A 22,453-nucleotide genomic window follows, 5' to 3' on the forward strand; every position below is an offset into this window, starting at 1 on the left:
CATGTTCCCCTCAATTCTGGGCCAAATCCAATCAACTCTGCATGAACGGCTGCAGCCGAGGAACGAGCAAACAAATTAACAAAGGCAGAGAAATAACAGACGTGGATCCGAAATCACCTAATTTAACCAAGAGAAGACTGTTAGCGATAAGACGAATTAGCACACATGGAACCCCGGGAGTGGGTTGCATAACGGGTGGAACACAATGTGCTGGGAGCTCCTGGCGTGTGTGTGTGTGTGTGTGTGTGTACCTGCAGTCGTGGATTAATGGTGAAGCTGCCGGCCGTGGGGTTCATGCAGGACACGTATTGAACGTTGTGTATTTCCTTCAGAAGCAGCTTATTACGGTCATACCTGGGAGCGCACACACGTACATAGAAAGGTTAGAAAAAGAAAGGAGAAAAAAAAAAATCATTATTTAAGGACGCCGCGCGCACGGCGGCTCACACTGGCTTCTCGATACGGACGCCTCGGCTCACACTTAAGCTGGCGTGGCTCGGCGCCGTCCTCCTTCCTTCTCAATTTCAGAGCCCAAATCCCCCAAGCATATCTGTAATGGGCTGACCGTGTCTAAACCTGTGTCTGTCGCACCGCGTTCAACCGTTTACAGAGGACGGAGCGGTGCGGTCCACCCCCACCCCACCCTCCCCTCTTTGACTTTTGACACCGAAAGCTGGGAATACTAAAAGCTTCTGAGTTATTAAGGACGTGGCGCCCATCATCCTCTGGCGCTCCGTTATGTCAGCCGCCCCGCTCTATGTTAATACACGGGCAAGCGGCGGGGAACCGTCCATCATCCCCGCAATTAAGGCCGGCTCCCGGCGGCGTGTGCACGGATCCCGACACGGAGCCCCACCAGTGGCTGTAGTCCAGGTGCTGGCGGATGAGCGTGTGCGGCTGCACCGTGCCGTAGGCGTCCACCTCCGGCATGTTCAGGTCGTCGACGAAGTAGACCAGCCGCCGGCTGCCCGGCGGTCCGTAGTTGCGCCCGGCTTTCTTCTCCAGGGGCTTTTCCAGCACGCCTGGGGAGGGACGGAGGGGAGACAGGAAGAGGTGAACACAGTATAGGTGGGGTGTGTTACAGAAGACTTTATCTGACTTTAAAGTTAGCGTCTTCCAGATTAACCTCCAGTCAATAATTTTGAGACGTTAAAGGAGAAATAACGAGGCATCATCTCTCTGAATGGATAATTGGCTGTCCAATAAAAAAAGAAAAAAAAAAATATACGAGGACAAGATCAATTCCTTGAATAAAGAAGCGGCACTCAGAGAGACAGATTGGTGAGAAGTGTCGGCCCCGTCGAGACCCCGCCGCTGCAGCCGGCTCGGTCGGTGGGACCGACACGCCGCTCATTAGCGCTTCATTAAGACAAAACAAATAGTCAGATCGCTCCAATTATCGCGCAACTCTACAGCACGGGCAACATTTATCATCAAACCTGTAATTCTGGCTAAAGAAAAGAAGAGTAAACGCCATCTGAAGTTCCAGTTTGACTTCCGCAGGAGTGAGTTTAATGGAGAAAACAAAGGTAGTTCAAGTTTTTACAGCTTCTATGCTGCATTGGTGAGAATCGCAATCAATTGGACGCCCTTGCCCTTCAATCAATGCAATATAACAACTTCTCAATCAACTTTGGCTCTTTTTATTATTCAAACAATCCTGCCTACATATTATATTTGAAGATATTCAAATCCTGTTCACAGGCTGTATTATCTACATTTTAAACTACTCGGTGGTACAAAGTGATGTTACAATAGTCTGGAGGGTTAGCATGTGACGAAACATTAATTAACATTTCTGTACTTGTCAGACATTCTGTGTGATATTTTCTTCGAATCTGGTGGTTGAGTAAAGTTATTTTAAACTCTCCGCCAGAGTTTCTGCAAGAAAAACTAAGATATGCTTGTATTATTGACAGTTTCATCAAAATGAGAGTGTGAACGGTCACGTCATTGGATTTTTTTGCAAAAAAATGTCACTTCAAGTTAGTTTGAAGTAACTACAGATGAGTACAGAGGAGACAACATAAATGCTGTTAACAGCAGACATGCGATCACTGAATACCTTGGAGCATAGCGGACGTGGTGTAATAGTTGAAGGGGACGTTCTTGATCATGTATTTCTCGGTGTCCAGTGATCCCAGCTTGTCCCCGACCAGCACCGACTTCCCGGTGCCGGCGTTCCCGACCAGCATGACGGGCCGGCGCTGCTCCAGGAGGCGGTCCATGAAGTATCGCACCCGGATGGTTTCCGTGGTGTGGACCAGACACGCCTGAGTGCAAGAAGACACTCAAAGGGTACCAAACATTTGGAACAGTCTTCTGAACTGAAACCGACGGGTTCAGTTCTAGGAGTATGTTTGTATCGACTGTTTGTTCCCATCCTCTGGACACAAATCTCCATTGGCACTAATTTGCAGGTCAGTTTTGGCCTCCTGACTGTCACAATTCCTCAAATGCTGTTTATTTTAAATGACATCAAAGCTCTACAGAGGTCACCGCAGGGCGAGACTTCACAAAACCGAAGAGACAAACCCAACAACTTCCTCATGAGGGAAGCTTTTGGCAACAGTAGGAAGTGGGAGGAAAAAAAAAAAAAAAAACTGAAAAAAACCTCCCTTTCATGAGGAATAAAGAGCAGACAGGAGCAGACTGGGAGGTGCGCGGCCATCTGCCACCTCGGGGTGAGAAAACAACAGCCAAAAGAAACAACAAACAGTAAAGAGAGGGCAGGTTTGACGGGGCCTCTAACCGCGGATCAGACGCCACGGGAACCTGCAGAGCAGCGGGGCTTAATGCTACGCTAATGCTAATCAGGGAGGTCAGGTTTGCTGAGGGGATCATGGGAGGTTTTCCCTCCGGTGGCTCGGGCGGGATGGTTCAGGGTCGTCTGTTATAGCTATCAGCAGACCCCTCGGGAGCACGCTCGTGTCGGGGGAGGGGCGGGCGGGCGGGTTCGCAGCTCCATTTGTTAAAAACGCCACTCGGCTGGGTTCTCTCGCTAAAACACCTCGACACGCATTAAACAAGGTCACACTTTGTGGTAATTGAAGACTTAACGGAGTAACAGTAAATTAAACACTGAATAATGACTGTTTGCACTGAACAGATCTTTTCCAGGGGATTATTCTGGAAAAGAGGACGACGGAATTAGCATAAATGAGTCAGCAATTCCTCGTGTGCTAGCTAGCTAGCTCTCTGCTATGTCTGCTTCTTTTAAAGATGTCAGAAAATAAGTCTCCACGCAGCACAGACTCCATTCACACACTTCAGAAGAAAAACAGAATCATTTTGAAATATGGAAGGAAAGCTAAAATAGTGTAGTTTTCATGTAGGGCCACTAGAGGGCGCAATTTTTCAGTAATAATACATATTTTGATAAAAATAGTTGCCCACCCCTTCACTCACAATTTTTTTTTCCCATTTTATGGAACTTGCATGGTGATATGCAGGTAGTATTTTAACCTAATTAATAATGTTTTAAACAGTATTCTTTGACAGTAAATCTTATATCAAGGTTTTAAAAATGTTCAACCTGCATTAAAAAGAAGGACCAGTCACATTCATCAATGATAAATAATGTTTTTCTGATTAAAAACAGAAAATCAGGGATACACTGCTACCACTGTTCTGGAGTACCTGCAGAGGCGTGTCGGCGTCCATCTCGAACTTGGGCACCATCTTGGACCAGGGTTCGAATTTCTTGCTCTCCGGGTCGATGTAGTAGTCGAAGACGGTGCCCTGGGACGGGAACTTGATGGTTTTGAACTCGGCCACCCACCACTTGCTGAACTGGGCTCTGTAGTCGACCAGCTGCACTCACACAGAGACACAGAGGGTGGCCAGAGCGCTCGATACCGCCGTACAGTAGCTATGGATCGGCGGCGGCGGTACGGAGACGGGGGGGGGGGGGGGGGATGAGAGACGGCGGGCCACTCTCTCAGCCTCCGCCGGGCCCCTTCGGTACCTGTCTCCTCCATTCACCAGAAACTCTCCAGTCAATAAAACCACTTAGCATTTAAATGCATCTGTGATGGGAAAATAAAGTGGAGCACATTTGTACCGAGGGGAGAGCGGTTTTATCCCGTAACGTAGACGGACGCGCTTACTGTACGCCGCTAACCGGATTGCTTAGCAACTGCCGGCCGCGGCTCTCCCGCTGATTTAAATTCTGCCGGCCGGCGTCGGAGTCCACTTCATTTTCAGATGGAGATCTTTCTCTCTCTCTCTTGAAAACCTGCCATTTCTTCCAGTGAAAATAACATTCAAATGACTTTTCATGAACTGAGGAACAAAGTTGAGCCACTTAAGATCCGCCGGGGCGGGAAGAGAAGCGAAGGATAGCCCATAATCCAAGAAACTCAGGCTTCAGTTCGGTCTCATTCTCAGAGTCCTCTGATTTCTGCAATGTGGGAAATGCTAAGAAAGTCACTGAATCAAGGGGCGAAAATGATATTTACTATTGAAAGCGGGATGAGAAGGATTATTTTGGTACTTTAAAACGTAATATTTTTAAATTTTGTGACAATCGCAGTGAAGCTCATGACTGAAGAGACACATGGATCTACTTAACCCCCCTTTAGAGGCTCCATGAAGGGTTCACTAGATATGTTTTGCACATTTTAATATTTTCATGTCTCTAGAGGTGACAAACATGACTTTTAAAAGCATGGGTCACCCTTTTACTGATCACAGTGTGCATCACAAATTAATATGTGACCAAACAATAAAAGGTCATGATGAGTGCTGAAAGACTAAAATTCTTAAAATCACTAAAATGGAACAAAAACATACAAATAATGCATTTTCTCTTTATAATTTTATGGTGAAAAGGGGAAACAGACCTGGTCCTGAAACATGGCGCCGCCGAAGGCCCAGATGGCGGCGAAGACGAAGTAGAGCTCGTGCAGCTCTTTGGCGCAGTCTGGCGGCGTGTTTTCTGGAGTCAGAAGACACTCCAGCAGGTAGCACAGCATCTGGACCAGGCTCTGCTCGGGGATGGGGATGATCTTCTTAAACCTGACACACACACACACACACACATCACAGGGTTACAGCACTGTTAGCGCTCGCCTCTGCTCACAAGTACTGCCGCGCTAACAGAAGCAAATCAAATGTTAAATTATGTTTCCACCTTCTGTCATTCGGAATTGTGCGGCCCATGTTTTTGCACGTCCAGCAGAACAAACACAGCTTCTTTTGACTAATTCAATTACGTGAAGCCGAGTGACGCATGAGCGAGTGTCGCCGCGCCGACTGCTGCTTTTTGTCTGCAGGGCAGGACAAACTGTTCCTCCTCTGCTTCCTGTGTTCCCGTCCTGCACACGTCCACTTCCCGTGAGTCAGCGCCGGCTTTTCAACCCGCTGACGTACCTGGATCTGACGGCCTCCAGGCAGGACGGGAGGTACTTGTCGAACAGGATGGTGAGGTTGGCCTTCTCCGACTGGACCTCCCGCCTGTCGATCCAGCTGGTCACCGGCGGGTTCCACCCGAGGTCTGCAGGGTTTATGTACAAGATACCTGCAAACGGGAAGGAGGTCAGAAGACTGGAGTTCCTGGACCGCAAGACCACCTGTTCACCTGTTATGGGATTCAGTTAAATCCAAAAACATAACAAATATGTAGCCTGCATGTTTTCACAACCACGGATTATACATCGAGTTAATCTGAGCTCAGGTCTCAGTGTTGTCGTTTGTCAGATACTCAAAGTATCCAAAGTGAATAAATCCAAAAATGTAAAAGTGTTTTCATTGAAATATGAATGTCAATTATAAGTAACAAGGTTTGTTGTGCACTAAAGAAGCACTTCGACCTCCAGTTAACAAGAGCTTTGTGAAAAAGTAACTGACACATATCAGTATCAGCCGGGCTCTGTCTATTTACTGATGTGTGTGTGGGTTAGAGTTGCTTTAAGTTGGGGAATGGCAAAAAAACGAGTTATAGTTCAGTCACGGTTCTGATGTTTTTCATTTAGCAAATTCATAGATGTGACTTGACATCACTTGTATCGGTTTGCATTTTGTCCAAAAAAAAAAAAAAAACTGACACACAAGTGGTCCTTTTTTTTTTTTTTTTTTTTTGAATGGTTATTTCCCCAGAACAGTTTGAGTGTTTGGACACTTGGTTTGATTAGGTTGATTAGTGAGAATGTAGTCTGGACATGTTTTGATATTTCTGATTTGGCCGATTTCAAAGAAATTGATTTAAGTTATAAAACCTTGTCAAAGATATTCTCATTTCCGACTAAAGACTGTGCAAGTTAGAGGTTTTAAAGTTAGTCTAAAGCTAACACTGATATTTAATTGCATTTGTTTTCCATTTTTGCATTTGAAGCTTCAGAAAGTAAAGACATGAATCACTTTTACATGGCTTATAATTGTACAAAGTTATGATAGAAAATTGTTTTCATAACGCAGCACCCTGTTGTGTGTTTCTGGACAGGCAGGACGATCGGACAGCACCTGCTCTGGAGACCGTGGCTGGAGTCGCAGTGCGAAGGTGGCTGATCTCAAACACCAGCCTCATGGTGGGGTTGAGAGGGATCCGCTCGTTACTGGCCAGAGTCAGCACCTGACAGAGGGAGAGGTATTTACAGAGCCAGAGTGTCACCGAGGACAGAAGTCTGCTCTTCCTGTGGCTTCTTCACGCTCTGAGCCTGGATTATGTCACCTGCTTTACCAGCTCCTCTCACTATTCTCAGCATTAGATGCACATACTGTCATTTACTCTGTCAGTCAACCGGTACAAATAGTTTACAACTCTCTCCGTTCCTCGCTGTCACTTGTTCTTTCTCACCCGCCGTGACTCAGCCACATTTCCTTTTCAGATCTGGATGCTCATTTGGCGAGCGGACGGCAGTGAGAATGTCATCCCGCTACTGAATAGCCGGCACATCTCGACACGCCGTGCGGCTCCTTCGCACCTTGTTGTCATCCATGACTGTGTTGAGTGACTCGATCCACATCGGGTCGATGTCGCCGTCCAGGACGATCCACTTGGGCCCGTTGTGGCTGACGTTGGCGAGCTCCCGCATGATGCTGGAGAACAGGCCTGGAGGGAGGAGAGCTGGTTAAAGAGTCGGCGCCGGCGGAGAGGGGGAGAGCCGCAGGTGCGCTCCATCACCGTCTTTCCACTCCCGGGTCGCCGGGTTGATGATGCCGAAGAGCTCGTCGTTGGTCACGGCTTTGGGGTTGAGGTCCGTGCACACGGGCCGGCGCTTCATCCTCTGGTAGGTCCGCTGCAGCGACCGCAGCACCTGGCTCTTCCCGGTGCCGGCGTTCCCGATCACGAACACGGAGTGGCGCACGGCCAGCAGCTCCTCCAGCTGCACCACCTGGAGAATTCATTTTTGATTCCGTTTGGAAGAATGTGATAAAAACAGAGGTACCTTACTCTTCATGAAGGGTCAAGAACCTTCTATATTTCTTGGTTTTACAACTTGGAAGTTATAAAACACACTGAAATTGTGAATGGTGGTGTAACATTTTCATTGACATGGAGAAGTGTCTCACAAAGAGCAACAGGAAAAAAAAAAAAAAGGGGGGGAAGAAAGAGATTTCCTCCCCATTTCCGCTCAAACATACAGACGGCGATGCCTGATCGATGGCATCGACCGGGCCTCTCGCGGCTTCCTCCCGTCCTTTCAGGCGCGGCGCGGCGCGGGCAGCTTTCAGCTCTCAAAGGCTCCGGCTGATTACGGCTTCGATGTCTGACCGGGGCCGATGCTAGCGCGGGCTAGCGCTAAAGGTGCGGGCCGTCTTCCCCGTGGCCTCGCCTGCCCCCCCCCCCCCCCCCCCCCCCCCCCCCTTCTCTCTGCTCATTGTCTGGAATCAAAAGGTTGGACGTGCAAACAAAGACAGTAAAAAGTTCAGGCTCTGGGGGCGGACGGTTTGTTATTGAGCGCTCCGACGCGCTCGCTGCCGCTCCGTTTCTTCCCCTCTTTGTTTATTTCTGTGGCTGTCTCTCACAATGTCAGGGTTAAGTGGCGCGGTGCAGCGCCGGCCGCCGTTGATGGACTGTTATTATGTGGTTCCCGTGTCTGTTTGACCTGAGGCAGATTGCACTTATTTCCCCCCGGTCCTGCCTACATCTGTCTCTGACATATATAACCCCTCCCGCTGTGCATGTGTGTGTGTGTGTGTGTGTGTGTATCTGTATGTAATATAATGATTACAATTAGGTCATGAGCTCGGGTACCTGAGCTCTCGGCTATATTTGCCCGATTCATCCAGATGCTGCAGACTAGCTTGACACTAATGTGTATTTCCCGGCGGGGCATTATGACGTGAGGTAAATAGCTTTTGGAAAGAAGCGAGATAAATCTGAGTCGGAGCGCCGCAACTGTAATATCCGTCCAAATTGTTCAAGATGAAACCCCCATTTGGGGACCCGTGCTTCGCAGACAACTTGTAATTATGTTTGTCTTCATCCTCGGTGTTAGCCGGCGACTCGCGCTGGAGCGGGACCCTCGTCTCTTTTCCAGCGCCGATCGAAGAAGCGCGGTTAGATAAACCCGAGCAGACAGGCGTGAAGGCCCGCCGCAGCGCACCCGCCCGCCCGCCCTACCTTCAGCACGAAGTTGTCCTCGGCCTGCAGCTTCAGGTCCAGGATGGCCTCCTTGACGTGCCTCTCGAAGTCCGGGTCTCTCTTGCGGGGGACGTCCAGAGCCGGGAACAGGTCTCCGATCAGGCCCATGAACACCGGCATGTCGTCCGTCACGATCTTGGGGATGTTGAAGTCTCGCAGGGCTCTCATCAACACCTGGTCCTCGGCCCGGCCGGGGTCGCCCCTCTTGAGGGATCCGGCCACGACCAGGACCGACTTGATGGCCCGGAGGCCCCAGTCGTAGTGGTCCTGGAGGAGAAGGGGGATGAAAACAAAGGACTTTCATCCTTTTTCCACCACTTTTTCCAAAAAAGCGTTTTGTGTAGTCCATTTACTTCTTCTGTTTCTGATTCCTCACTCGCCATTCTTATTTTCTTCTCACTCTTCGTAAGTTTTTCATTCTCATTCTTCTCCATCCCCATCATTCTTCCCTCCTCTTTTATTCCATTTTTCTCATTTTCTTTCATTCTGCCTCACTTCACTTTCCTCTTCCTTTCCTCATTGCTTTCTACTCATTCTCTCTGTTCCTGGTCCATTCTTCCCTCTTCACGGCTCACTTTCATTTGTAGTTTTTTCTTCTTTCAACCAACACATCCTTCCAGCTTCAGTCGTGCTCTTTCCGTCCTTCCGTCCCTCCTTGCTTTCTCTCATTACTTCTACACCCACATCACCCACTAGCAATGTATTTTCACATTTTCACTCAGCGGATGAACCGGGCGTCAATCAAACTCTGCGGAAGCCCCTTCACACCGGCCTGTTATCCCAGATAAAGCCATCACTTCACTTTGTCTGATAATATGAACCAGATCAGAGGTCAGTGACACCAGCCGCGCTCTGGGATCACCGTGTCTCTAAACTGTCACCAGACAGGAGCTGATAGCGGGGCATCTGCACAACCCCGGGATCGGCCCCGGACGTCAGGGGAAATAATGAAGCTGGCGTGTACAACACGGATGGATGATCTCGGCAAAGAGTACTTGGACCACGCGGATGCATAAGTGTCCACTTCCACCAAAACACATTCATTCAAAGGTTGTTTTTTTTTTTATTAAAAAAAACACAATCACTCATGTAATAATTTGTGAATTAATTGATTATAACATCACCAGATTGAAATGAAATTTCCATAAATGTTACAATATTAGAAGATATTATATTACTCGTTACTATAATCCTCAATAAACCACTGAGTGATTCATTCTCCATCAGTAATACAAACCAATTACTTATTTTCACAAGATACTAAGTTGTAGGTTGAGAGCCTGTTACTCTCTGTTGCAAAAGAGAACTAATTTTTTACTCAAGCTTTGAGCGATCCTGTTTGAAAATTGGAAACTGACATTATTGTTGCACATTACCTAATTTGAAGGAACAATAGTAAAAATATTAAATAGACCTTATTGATCTATTGCTTTTAAGTAATAAAAATTAAAACAAATCCTACTGAATAGACATGTATGCTGACTTTTCATGCAGTATTCGACTATCTAAGTCGCTGTAAGTTTTGAAACTAGTTTTCCTCCACTCAGTGACCTTGGTGCTGCCACCAAACTGAAGCACGGCGGCACTTTCCTCCCTGCACAGTCATTCTCAAAAAACTCTAGCATAAAGTTCAGCACTTTCGATCGATTTGCAGCTTCAGCCGTTGTGAGAATAGCTCTGAAAAAAACGCTCTGTTCATTTGATTTCATTACTGCTAAGTTGCTAAAAACTTGAAACAACACAGAGAGAGGGGATGGGAAAAAAAAAAAGTATAATTAAGGTGATATTTAAAAAATGTCGGGAGCACCGGAGCTTCATAAAGCTGCCGTTAAAAGATGGCAGCGTGCTAGGACACTGAAGTGATCATGGGAAATTCATCCAGAACTGAGGGCTCATAAAGATCACTCACCTGAGCGGAGGAGCTGTAACTGTACTGCACTGCGAGCAGCTTTTATAGCTTTTCTTTCCCCCGCCAGATCATTAAAAAAAAATGTGTGATGAATGAAAGGGATTAAAGTAAAATTTAGATTGTCCCGACATCCAGACGCCATGCGGACTCTTGTCCGTGTGCATGTAATTGCTCGCTGACGACGTGCTGAAGTGGGAAAGATGAGGAGAATTTGAGAACCCCTTCACCCTGCCTGAATCCCTCGCCATAAACTGTCCGTCTGTCTGATCATTTCCTCTCTTTCACTTACTACTGACTTTGTTCCTATCATGTGAGAAGGGAAGCTTCGGGTCGTACCTGTTTGGACAGCAGCTCCTTGCACAGGGTGTAGAGCGTGATGAACTTGCGGGCGAGCGCCCGGGCGTTGATGAAGCCCTCGGCCACCAGCATGATCTCGCAGATCAGCTCGAAGTCCGGCACCACCATGGCGCAGGGTCTGTGTGCGGAAAGGCCCGTTAAAACCATCGACTGCATTCCCGCGGAAATAAACACCAGAGCACACAAACAATCCATCAATCCGCGGAGGTCACGCGCCCTCATTTTCAGAAAGCAGAGAGTTCTGAACGCTTTACTGCCAGTTGTAATCCATCACAATTAAACATCGCAGCCACACAGCTCTTCCCCGCCAAGCTGTTTACTTCCTTTTTCACCTTGAGCTTTAAGTTTTCTTCAACTCGGGCAGAAAAGTGGCTCAACTGTTCACAGCTTTTCTAGAGGTACGAAGAGCAGAAACTCCCTTTCGTCTACTGAAAACAAGAGATTTAGCATCTGGTCGAGAGGCAAAATTAAAAAAAAATGGAGACCCAACAGAAAGTTATAGCCAAAAGCACAAAGTGAGACATGATCATGAAGTCCAGTTCAGAACTGTTCAGAACAACCTCAAACAAAAAGTCGTGGTTGAATTACGAATTCTCTCACGATTTCATGCGAAACGAAATTCTGTGAAGAAAGAACTCGTGACACAGCCCGGAGTTCTCAGACAGATCTGTATTGGCTGACCTCGCTGAAGGTCGCAGTGAACTGAAACGAGTTTCTCTTTTGAAATTCCTCCTCATTTCTTTGAGACGCATGACTCGGCGGTGAAAACGTCTGAATAACTGAGCGAAACTGATCAAAGTTCACAGACGTCCTTGGACCCACCTGAAAAGCGCCTTGAGGTTCTCGGGCAGCTCCGTCCGGCCGGCGTAGCCCGGGTTCATTGTGATGAAGATCCCCACGGAGGGGCACAGGTTCACCTCCTCCCCCATGAAGTTAAACCTCTGCTTCTTATCGCGGATGGCGTCTTGGATGCTCTTCACCTGCATGTGAGCAACAAAGAGCTGAATACGCCTCCTGATCGGGGACAGCGAGCACAACGGAATATTCTCGCCCGGAGCAGCTGACTTCACAGACACGCTTCCTTTACAAACTTCCCAACCACTTGAGGATGTTTATCAGATTTCACACAGCTCCTTCTGAAGACGCGGAAAGATTTACGCAACTTTGTTCTCGGATACGGGAACACGGCTCCAGAGTGCCGGAAAAAAAATCTGTCAAGTGTGACTCAACATTTCCACTGATCGTACCTGTGCGGCTGACATTTAACAGATCTGCCGGTGTGTGTGTGTGTGAGTGTGTGTGTGTTTTACTTTCTAATGTGTGTGAATTCAACAAAAGGTAACAATGACTGTCTTTCAGATTCCATCTGATGTGAAGATATTCCTCCTGTAAAAAAGGACCCATCCCTTCAAACCCTTCATAGATAATTACTCTAAAACTGAGAGACGAGGGGCGGAGTTCAGGGGTCAACAAAGGGGAATCGAACCAGCAAACTCAGATTTCTACAGTGTGGTTCTCATACCACGAGTGGTATTGGTCTAACTTCACTCTCCTATCACTGCTGCCTTGCCTTATCCACTGGAGGATTGAACCTGCAACATTCCAACTGAAAAGTAAGCACTCTACCAGCTAAGCCACAGCCATGACAACCGATGTGTGGTCTGTGTTTTAAGCTGGAGGTCTGTTTAGTTGCTTTCCCATCTGTGCAGATCGCACATGAAGTTTCACAGTCTGGGTCCCAACGTCTGCGCTTCCCTGTTGCAACATTTTGCAGAACACGTTTTCAGATTTTGGATTACGCTGTATTTAAATGAAACAGATACACTCTCATTTCACGGGTTTTACAGCCTGCACTCAAAAAAATCTGCTAGAAGTTGATGAAATTTATATTTAAAAAGGAAAAAAAAAATCTCTAAATGGGAAAAAATTCTCACATTTAACATTCTCAATAGTGTTGTCTCATAATAAACAACACTTGGTACCAGTTTTACTGACTTACAACAGTTTTAAATGAACAAGAAAATGTCTGAATTCATCAGATGTGGTCAGCTGAAGCAAAAACAGTTTATGGGACACTTATGCATCAAGGAATCCGTAAAGTATAACTAGAGAGTGTTATCATGCCATCAAGAAAAAGCTGATTCAAAACTGTATAATCAGCACAAAAACAGAAAAGCGCATTGGTGGTACTGGTCTTAACCTAGAGTACTGCAGTCAAGGTAAACAGCTTGAAATGGACAACAACAACAACAACAACAACAACAACAACAACAACAAGGGAAGACTCTCAAGTGCTGTTCACTCTTTGAATTTAACAGATCTGATGGAATACAGTCACAACCAACCACTACACCATCATCTGCAAACGTGGGGAATCAAGTCTTACATCCAGCAGATACGGAATGCGCCGATATAAAGAAAGGCTGTTTGGTTGAACTCCATCGTCCTGTCCTTTGTGAATGCATTAGTGTTACTAAAATGCAGCACCACTTAATGGCCTGATATGCAAAATACAGCATATTTGGTGTTCCTGCATGCACGCAGATCTTTTTTCAGAATGTTTTCATCCAAATATGAAACTCTTGAATAGACAGTTTATACATTTCTGTTTCAGATATTGGTCTTTCTCCTGTGTTAAACCTTCCCAAAGTTTCAAGATTAAGGTTCTCAACTAGGAGTTTGGAATTTTATAAGCTCAGTATAAGTGGGCATAAACCAGAGGAAATTACATTGATTCTGGTCCAAAGTCATGGAATGAAACTCAGGAATTACCATTGTTACTATGAATAAATATTCAGCTAACACTGTTAATGATGTGATAATTCTGTGTTATTATGACACAAGAATGGTTGAGCGGTTTCTTTGCATCATAAACACTTTGTGTTAGAATTTTTTTTTGTATCAAAGTATTGACGAAGTTTGTTTAGTTGAATGTTGAACCATCACACCGGACCAAATCTTTCAAAAGTCCAAAAAGAAACTTCAGAGGGGAGCAACTCCCTCTGATTAGCATATCATTAATATCACTAGAATCGATTTGTAACACCCTGTCAATTTGTTATGCAGAATGCAACTCCTTTTTTCGTAAAGGGACACAATTCCATCAATTATCAATGTGTGCTATCATCCAGGGTTTGCTGGATGGATGAACTACCAAGGCTCAGCTTGTCTACATTATGATTGAATGAGATATCAGAAATGAACAGTGTGTTTGTGTGTGTGTGTGTGAGTCTCGGCCTAAGACTGAGAATCGCAGCCTGTAGGAAGCTTTATGAATTTAACATGCGGGCGGTAAAGGAGCGTGGCGAGTCGACAGCTGGAAAGAGGAGGAACATCTCTTCATGGGTGAGTACTTCGCTACAGATCACTCAGTCATACCAACACGATGGCGAGGAGGTGGGGAGGAAAGGCACTAAACAAACGGGGCCAGCTCCGACGTGCATAAATAAATAAATAAGGAATCACTACATTTTATGAGAACATTGGTGGAGCTTGTGTTTCATGTGAAATGACAGCAGCTCGCCGCTCTGTCCCACGGGGATATGAACGGAGGTAAAACGCCAAAAAGACATTTTGAAAAAGTTCTGCGAAGACACCGTTCAGAGAGGTGTGATCCACCGGGGTCTCTTTAAACGTACAGAGTGGAGCCTTCAGGCTGTAGCATACACTACCTATAAAGAAGTATTCAGCCTCAGTGTGTGTTTTACAGGAGATCCTGGCCGTTAAAACTGGAGAATTCAGGAAAAAAAAATTTGAATTCAAGCGGATTAATTCAAACTGTACACTTCACTGACTTTCCTTTTCTGGAAAACTTTTAGTAGATGCTTACTGCTGCTCCACCCCATTGGCAAGGCATCACAAATACCGTATTTTTCATATTTTTTGTTGCTGTGTATTATGAGTTGTGTACTTGTAGTTTTTTTTTTCTCTCTTCACAAATACAACACAAAACTTACACAACTTCAGAAATCCTCAATGCAGGTTTACGAGTCACAGATTAAAAACTACTTTTCGACTGGTGTTGCAATAAATTTGGTGGAAAAAAACATATTTGTGCTGATGTATCAGCATGAAGTTCTTCGCTAAGAGTCACAGATTGATAAATAAAAGTGTAATTTTTATGCATTATTGTATCTAATTTTTTTTTATTGATTAGCGCACGGTGGCGGCAGCATCATGCTGCCGGGCTGCTCTCTGTACTGCAGGAACTCCTCTGCTTGTAAACACAGAGGGTGAAGTGAAAGGCGGGATCCAGAAGGAGCAGGTTATTCAGTCTGCTAGAGAGGAACTTGTGGGGGAAAACAAGATTTACAATGCCGCTAAACAATTGTGATTCTGTTTATAAGAGAAACAAAACATCTTTAATCAATTTCCCAGACACTGTATTTACAGTCCAGCTGTGTTGGCGCCAACAAAGGAAGGACCCGACCGATTTATCTCAATGTAGTTACGTCTGGCGGCCTTATGCTCGTCCCCGCTTAATTTACCGCCGAGTCTGTCCCGCCACCTGTGTTGGGGAGGCCCGGGCGGCAGCGGGGCGTGTCGCGCCGCGCCGCGCCGCTAGCTGCTCGGGAGACGATGGATTGGGCGCGCGCGTCGGTGAGAGACGGCTCGGCGTTGAGCGGGAAGCTGCCAGCTGTCACGGCGGGACGCCTCGACGCCGCTCCGCTCTCAAGGTCCGCCTCGCCACGTCGCGGCCACCCGTGATTTATAATCCGTCGCGCCACCCGACACCTATCCGATCCAGTCCCCGAGCAGACTTCCACAGGAACGACTTTCATTTCTGCTCGAAGAGACAGAGAGAAGGGCAGAGGAGTGGCGCCGAGTCGAGCAGTGACTGATGATCCTTTGAAGAGCTCCATCTCTATTATCGTCACGATCGTAATCGCCTTCCTTATCGGCTGTATACATTTTTTTTTTTTTTTGCTTAGACAGTGTTGCACTAGCATGAAGAAGCTGGCGGCAGCCGCATGCAGGGTTTGAGAACGCCACGCAACTTTGGAAAGTAAAGAGAGAGAGAGAGAGATCTTTTTGATTCAACTTAACAGACTGCAAGCGAGCAGAAAAGCTCGCATCAGCTGAAAACACACCGAATGGGGCTGATTTCTCAAAAAGAACCTTCTTATCAAAGAGGTGAGCGACTGCAGGTCACCCAGAGTGTGCATCCTTCAGTGGGAGGAGAATCTAGAGAACTACTCTTTGTTTTTTTTTGTCTCTCTTACTTTGTGTGTCATTACGAATGAAGCAGAGAGGAGAACAAAGGTAAAGACGCTGTCAGAGTGATCAGCTCGGTTCATCGGCAGGAGGAGGGAAAATCCTGACAAGCTCAGGTTCATGACGTGAAGTGATATTTCATTGGAAGCAATATTATAGAGCAGAGAAAGATTTCTGCTCAGACGCTTGAGAAACAGAAACCCAAAACGTTCACTGTGACGCCAGTGAAACCATGACAGACACAGAATGAGACATCACGACCAGAAGTTTGGTTTTAAAGCCTTGAAATTAAAGAAAAGGGGAGAAAATGTGACTGAAAATCATTTTCTGTGACTGACCACAGGTAAGGAGTTCTCAAATTAGAGAAGAACATAATAGGAGCTTCTTACTCCACTAATACGATTAATCCCCCACCCCCTCAAAAAAAAAAAAGGAGAAGAAACCTAATTACAAGTGAAAAATAACTGTCTTATTTGCAAATCACATCAAGGTTAAGCTCAGAGCACCAACACAGAACAAACAGTAATTTACCCAAATTATTGCCTCCCGTCCTCTGAGGGGTTTGGGCTCGTGTCCGTTCGGAGTTGCTGTTATTAGCGGAGAAAGATACGGAGGACAGGACCAGCAGCTCAGGCGGGCCTCCGCTCTCAAATCAGATCAGAGAAAGCTCCAATTACGACGGCGCTGCGAGGAGCAGAGGTAGCGGCCGCGGCGGCGGATTAGCATCAACGGCGAGGCGATCGGCGATGTGGACGCCGTCTCCTGTTTTTAAGTCTTTATTTTCACCAAAACTTCACTTGAATTGTGGAGACGCTGCCACTGCGCATGTGCTGGAGACGGCGACTGTTAGGACTCCCAGGTGTGTGTTGGCTCTCACCTGCACCGCGACCACCGACAGCACCTCCACGGAGATCCGGTTGAACTCGTCGAAGCAGCCCCACGCTCCCGTCTGCGCCAGGCCTTTGTAGATGTTCCCACAGGACTGGCGGACGCACAAGCGGGAGAAGTTCCACGTTAAAGTTTGGACACGGTACAGGGGGGAGCACAGAGCGGGCTTACACGCACGTTGCACTTTTAAAAAAAAAATAGTTTCTGGGCGTTGGATATGTGTTTTTTGTTGTTCTGAACATGAACCTTGAGAGCAGGTGAGCGGGAGGACGGAGCTTTTTCTGTCCAATTACAGAAGCGAGGAAACCTTGTGTGACGCAGACCGGAGCCGATTCTGCCGGCGTGCGGCTCTGGGAGTACATTAGCACTCCTCGCTACACTCGCAGAGCCGTGCGGCGCTGTAGCCGGGGGTGCCGCACGCCTCTGCGCTGTAATGATGCCCCCTTCCCTCCCCCGCCCGGTCTATGGCAGGAGAGGCGGGGGGGGGGGGGAGCGAATGATGAGATGATGTTTACATCTCCCCTGACCGATCGATATGCAGGAGGTGTGAGCAGGAATGGGAAGCAGCGGCGCACGTGGAGGCTTCTTCAAAGCAGGTGAAGCGGCGGGCGGGGGGGTGGGGGTGGGGGGTGGGGGGGTGGGGGTTAAATATGGGGAGATGAAAAGAGAGGCGGTGAGGAAGAGGTAGGGCGTGAAGACGGAGTGACGAATCGCTGACTGAGGCAAAGATAGAAAGGTTGGCATGTGCATGACGCAGGCGTGTGTGTGTGTGTGTGTGTGTGTGTGTGTGTGTGTGTGTGTGTGTGTGTGTGTGTGTGTGTGTGTGTGTGTGTGTGTGTGTGTGTGTTCACCTTGTAGTCCATCTGCTCGGAGCAGTTGAACACGTACACCATGATGCCCAGGGCCCGGCCCAGGTCTTTGGTGGTCTCCGTCTTGCCGGTGCCCGCCGGCCCCGCCGGGGCGCCGCTCATGGTCAGGTGGAGGGACTGGGTCAGCGTGATGTAGCACCTGCGGCGCCGACGCGCAAAGAGAGGCGGGTTTCACGACCGGGGAGAGAAAATCAGTCCGGATCATGACTTTAAAATGTCAAGTCATTGTGACATTTACACACAAATGCTGAAAACTTGTGGCTCCGAGCGCCGCCGTGGGGTAAAGGGGGCCTAAGATTCAAGTCGGCGTTTGATCAGCGGCCTCATCAGTGCGGCGCCGGGCTTTCAAACCGCTCACATGACAGGCGGTGACTTTCCCCTCCCGCCAACCGCCGCCGCGTTATTAACCTTCCTCTCAACGATCCGCATCGACTTTTAATAAGCGCGTGATGGGAGAGAGGCTTGATTGCCTAAGCAGCCGTCCCACAGCACACACGGGCAAATCCCGAGCAGACGGCGGCGTCTAACCGGCGCTGACACCGCCGAGCGGCGTGCGCGACTTCATTATATGATAATACAATCGGCTCCTGCGCTTTGATTAGCATGAGGGCTGATTAGTGACACCCGTGATTGTCTCTCCTGCACAAACAATCTGCCTGCTTCAAATCATGTTAAAAGAACAGAAACGGCGGCGGCTTTGTGAACCGACGGGGGACAATCAGGGCTTTATCGATCACGGCAATAAACGACGTTTCGCCTTGAATGTCAACACGGCGGCGGTTCTAACGAGCTGCTGGTTAACGGCTGATGTATGGAAACCGGAGACGCAAGCCAGGAGAAGACGGATGATCCCATCTGTATACGGTGCATCATCCCCCATCGCGGTGCCAGTGGGCGCCCGCCCCCCCCCCCCCACCCGTTGAATTATGGGCGAAAAATTCTCAATCAGCGGCGGGGCAGAGACGTCCCGCGCCGAACAGCAAAAGATGAGGGAGCTGGATGGAACCGGGCTTCGACAAGGTGACTGGTTTTATCACCTGCTCTTTAAAAAAAACGAATAAATCACCGTGTCTTATTCTCTGTCTCTTTTTTAAACCGATGTGAGCGAAGCGGGTAAAATATTCCTGACGCTGCATAACGGGCCCGATCTGGAGATCCTGCTGGAAGTATTGAGCGCTCGCCAACGAGGTGCCAATAGCGTTCCCGCTGATAGATCAGAGCGGCTTCCTTTGGCCTAATTATACAGCTGCAGGAGGAGAACCCCGCGCACAAAACAACAGCGGCGAGCTTTACAGCTTCTGTCTTCTAATTTCCAGAGTGTATCAGCAAAAAAAAAAACCCAACATTCTCGATACTCGATTTTCCGCTCTGTTCCGGCCTCCCGTCGTGCCCGTGAGTGAGCATGTTGCTGTGTCAGAAAAAATGGAATCCAGCCTCTATTAGCATTATCAATGGCTTTAAAATGGTTTCCAGTATTAATTAAGTCCCCACTGATCACGAGCCAAGACAAAGACCTTGGCAAAGTCATCGTTTGGACGTGTATGGAAGGTTACTTCTGCCAAAGTGGCATCAATCCTGTCAGGGACGATTTAGTATGTTAGAATAATCTGAAAGCTTCTTCATATCATCACTTTCCCTCTCAAAACTCATCTGTCTGTCAAGAAACTGCCTAATTATTTAGAGATCATTTGGCATTTTGTTTTGTTTTATTTTAAGCACAATGAGCTGCTGAGTCATTCATTACATCTGTGAGGCATGTTATGAGTCACGGTTTAAAAATGAGACATGTGTGATTGGTGAAGAAACGTGGTGGAGAAGTGACAGAGAAAGTATTGATCTTATATGGTCATGGTTATTGTCTTCTGAGTTGGTAGATTTTCAAAGTCCCTCCTGAGGTTTGTAAATTAAAAGGGAGTGCATCAGTGATCCGGGAGTCGGTGGGGAAAGGTGCATAGTCACAGGTTTCAGGTCAGTTTTAGGTTCTGTAACTGCTGACTCATGATTCGAGCATCATGGGACATGTTGCTGTTTGTCTACTGATGACCTGCAAGCCGAGCAACTATGAAATGCCGAGCCACGTTTTTCCTAAGCTAAGTCACTAATTCAAGATGTTAAGTTAGGATCTTGAGAAAACAAGTCGTCATCTTGGTGAGTCTTTGAGAATTTAAGACAAATCAGATTATCAGATTCAGATAAGCTTAACGGAAATCCTCAGTAAAGTGGAAAGTGGATTATTTTCACTTCAGAACATATTTATCATCTGCTGCTGCATAATCAACTGTATACACACTTGTTTCCGACCCTATTAATCACTTTCTTTAATCTTCCTGCTAATTCCATTTTGTGTCTCTTTGTAACTCGGAGGGTCTTTTTTTCGTTCTCTTCTTTTAATCTGCTTCAGCTCCCTTGCCGTTGAAAGGTGTCGCCCAGATAAACCTGTCTGCTCGTCTGCCGCTGACGGGCGGGACTGCCCGTCTGGCCCTGTCTGTGCCGACTCACCGTCATGCTGCCGAGGGGTCGGGGGACGCCGAATTGCCATTAACGTTATCCGCAACATCTGTGCTCCGAAGTCAAAACACCGGCGGTGGAAAAAAGCCTTTTAATGGCCTCAACCGCATCAACGCCGCCTTGGCCTTAACTCCCCCCCCCCCCCCGGCCGCAAACTCAGCACACAAACTTATTCTTGACCTTGAGATTCTGTTTATGTAACTCTTCACTTATATCTAGCGATTTGAGTTTTTCTGATGTGACAGATGGACCTTGAGATGAGGCTGCGCTCAGAATGTGCCGACGGGTTCAGATCATTTTTCACTTCCGGCTCCGCGTCAACACAGCCGAGGTGAGCGGAGCGTCGGTCGAAGCAAGACCCAGTCCGGGCCTCGCGCTCCGACAGCAACACCGTCACAATATCTCTGTCTCTCAGGATAATCTCAGGATAATCCACAGACAATAGTTGGGGATTCTTGGCTCCTTCCAGAAAAAAAAAAAACCAAAGTGTGTGGATTATCCTAAATTACCAAGGCTTCCTGCTCGTCTACATGGCGACTCGATTGGAAGAAGTTCCTCCTTCGGCTGGGTTAGTTGGTGTCAGGTTTGTGTTTCAGCCTCTGTAAATTCCCGGTCAGTGTTGTTTCTTTCATAATCTCCCTCTAATTGGTGAATATTTCAGATGTAAGAGAGCGTGCCAACCTCCCGCATGTGAAAAACAGCCGCAGTGGTAGAATTCATTATCCGTGCGAGGGACGTGCTCTCGTACGTCAAGGTTATAAATGAGGATTAATTCGACCCTGGCATTATTCGATGTTTTAATCTTGTTCCGTTCAGTTTGTTTGGATCATATTTGTACATCTCCTGGACCGCCTGGCAATTCTTGTACATCTTGTTTCCCTTTCTTTTTTTTTCTTTTTTTTAATCTAGAATTACCATATTGCTGAAATGTGCAATTCAAATTAACTGAAGGGAAAGTAAACACTCTGCGCTTGAGGTGACCTAGCCATTTCAAATCCTTCAGCACACACACAAATATGCACAGCGTGGAGATAGATACATGAATTGTATTCTCGCTGACTGTGATGTTTGAACAAAGTTGCGTGAAAACATCACACCGCAGACACGCTCCTCGCCGCTCACTCGAGTCGTGGATTAAAGGATTTGACACCTAGCTTCCCCCGGACCGTGCTCCATTGCTGCGGCGTTCGTGACGAGGTTCATGCACCATATGGCGAAGCCGTGCTCCGCCGCCGCCGCCGCCTCGTCCGCCCATCAAAGCCCATTGTCTCTGCTTTGTTCCGGCTTCAAAGGGAACGCCGGTCAGCCGGGGAAGGGCGCGCAGCCCGGCGCCGCGGCGTGCCAGAGAGCCCTGGGAGGCAGGTATCCGTCTGTGTGTACTCTCACTCTATCAGGAAATCCTGCACAGGCGCGCGAGCGCCAACAAACAAGCCGCTGGCGAGGAGCCCGAGCTGACTTGGTCTAAAGAGGCTCCGCCGGCGGAGGGCGTGCATAATGATTCAAATGAAGATCCGCAGATGAGGGGTCTGTGTCTTCCGCAGCAATGAAAAAGATGAATTTTCATCAGCACAAATGGATTCTTGAACATGTGCTTGAGCCGGGAGTGAACCGGCAGCGTCGACCAACGACTGAATGCTAAGTTGTCTGGCGAGGTGAGCGGGTGATCCGGACGGAACGATCTGACAATGTAACATAAAATGGTGAGAAAAGAATCTGAATTTCCAGGATCTGGAAAACATACTCTTCTATCATTTTTCAAAAGTTTGCTCAAAGCAGAGCTGTTATAAAGCAAACTATTCAATCAATCACTGCATGAAGTTACAGTGACAAAGATCATTTTAGGAGTTTGGGAAGTTGTTTTTTTATATAAACCTCTCCAGGCACCAGAAGTAAAACAGGCTGAACAAACGGTGTATATCTGCTCTAATGAAAGGTGCAATCATTAACGTGTCTGGCTGACGACTCGGCTCTTGTATCTTAACTCTGCATTTCTTCCGAGACCAGAGGAGCTTTTTATTAGACAACTAAATTCTGGGTTTTACATGTTGCTGTAAAACAAAAAAAAAAAAAAGCAGCCCTGATCAGAAAAATAAATCCGGCGCAGTTCCCCGGCGAGGAATC

The 22,453-nt window shown here is 47.4% G+C and overlaps 1 protein-coding gene across 1 annotated transcript in view; it reads right to left on the minus strand.

The window, feature by feature from the left end:
* The window catches only part of dnah9 (dynein, axonemal, heavy chain 9), a 138,134-nt gene that overhangs the window by 80,738 nt on the left and 34,943 nt on the right, over nt 1-22,453 (minus strand). The window contains exons 33-46 of the mRNA XM_030098214.1: nt 17,807-17,963; nt 16,945-17,049; nt 11,676-11,833; nt 10,833-10,971; nt 8,567-8,854; nt 7,124-7,334; nt 6,924-7,051; nt 6,463-6,571; nt 5,374-5,521; nt 4,845-5,019; nt 3,640-3,813; nt 2,066-2,273; nt 857-1,022; nt 252-354 (exon numbers count right to left, since the gene is read on the minus strand). Of these exons, the coding sequence (XP_029954074.1) occupies nt 252-354; nt 857-1,022; nt 2,066-2,273; nt 3,640-3,813; nt 4,845-5,019; nt 5,374-5,521; nt 6,463-6,571; nt 6,924-7,051; nt 7,124-7,334; nt 8,567-8,854; nt 10,833-10,971; nt 11,676-11,833; nt 16,945-17,049; nt 17,807-17,963 (2,269 nt within the window). The remainder of the gene's footprint in view (nt 1-251; nt 355-856; nt 1,023-2,065; nt 2,274-3,639; nt 3,814-4,844; nt 5,020-5,373; nt 5,522-6,462; nt 6,572-6,923; nt 7,052-7,123; nt 7,335-8,566; nt 8,855-10,832; nt 10,972-11,675; nt 11,834-16,944; nt 17,050-17,806; nt 17,964-22,453) is intronic.

The sequence above is a fragment of the Salarias fasciatus genome, chromosome 8 (genome assembly GCF_902148845.1).
Source record: "Salarias fasciatus chromosome 8, fSalaFa1.1, whole genome shotgun sequence".
Taxonomy (NCBI): Eukaryota; Metazoa; Chordata; class Actinopteri; order Blenniiformes; family Blenniidae; genus Salarias; species Salarias fasciatus.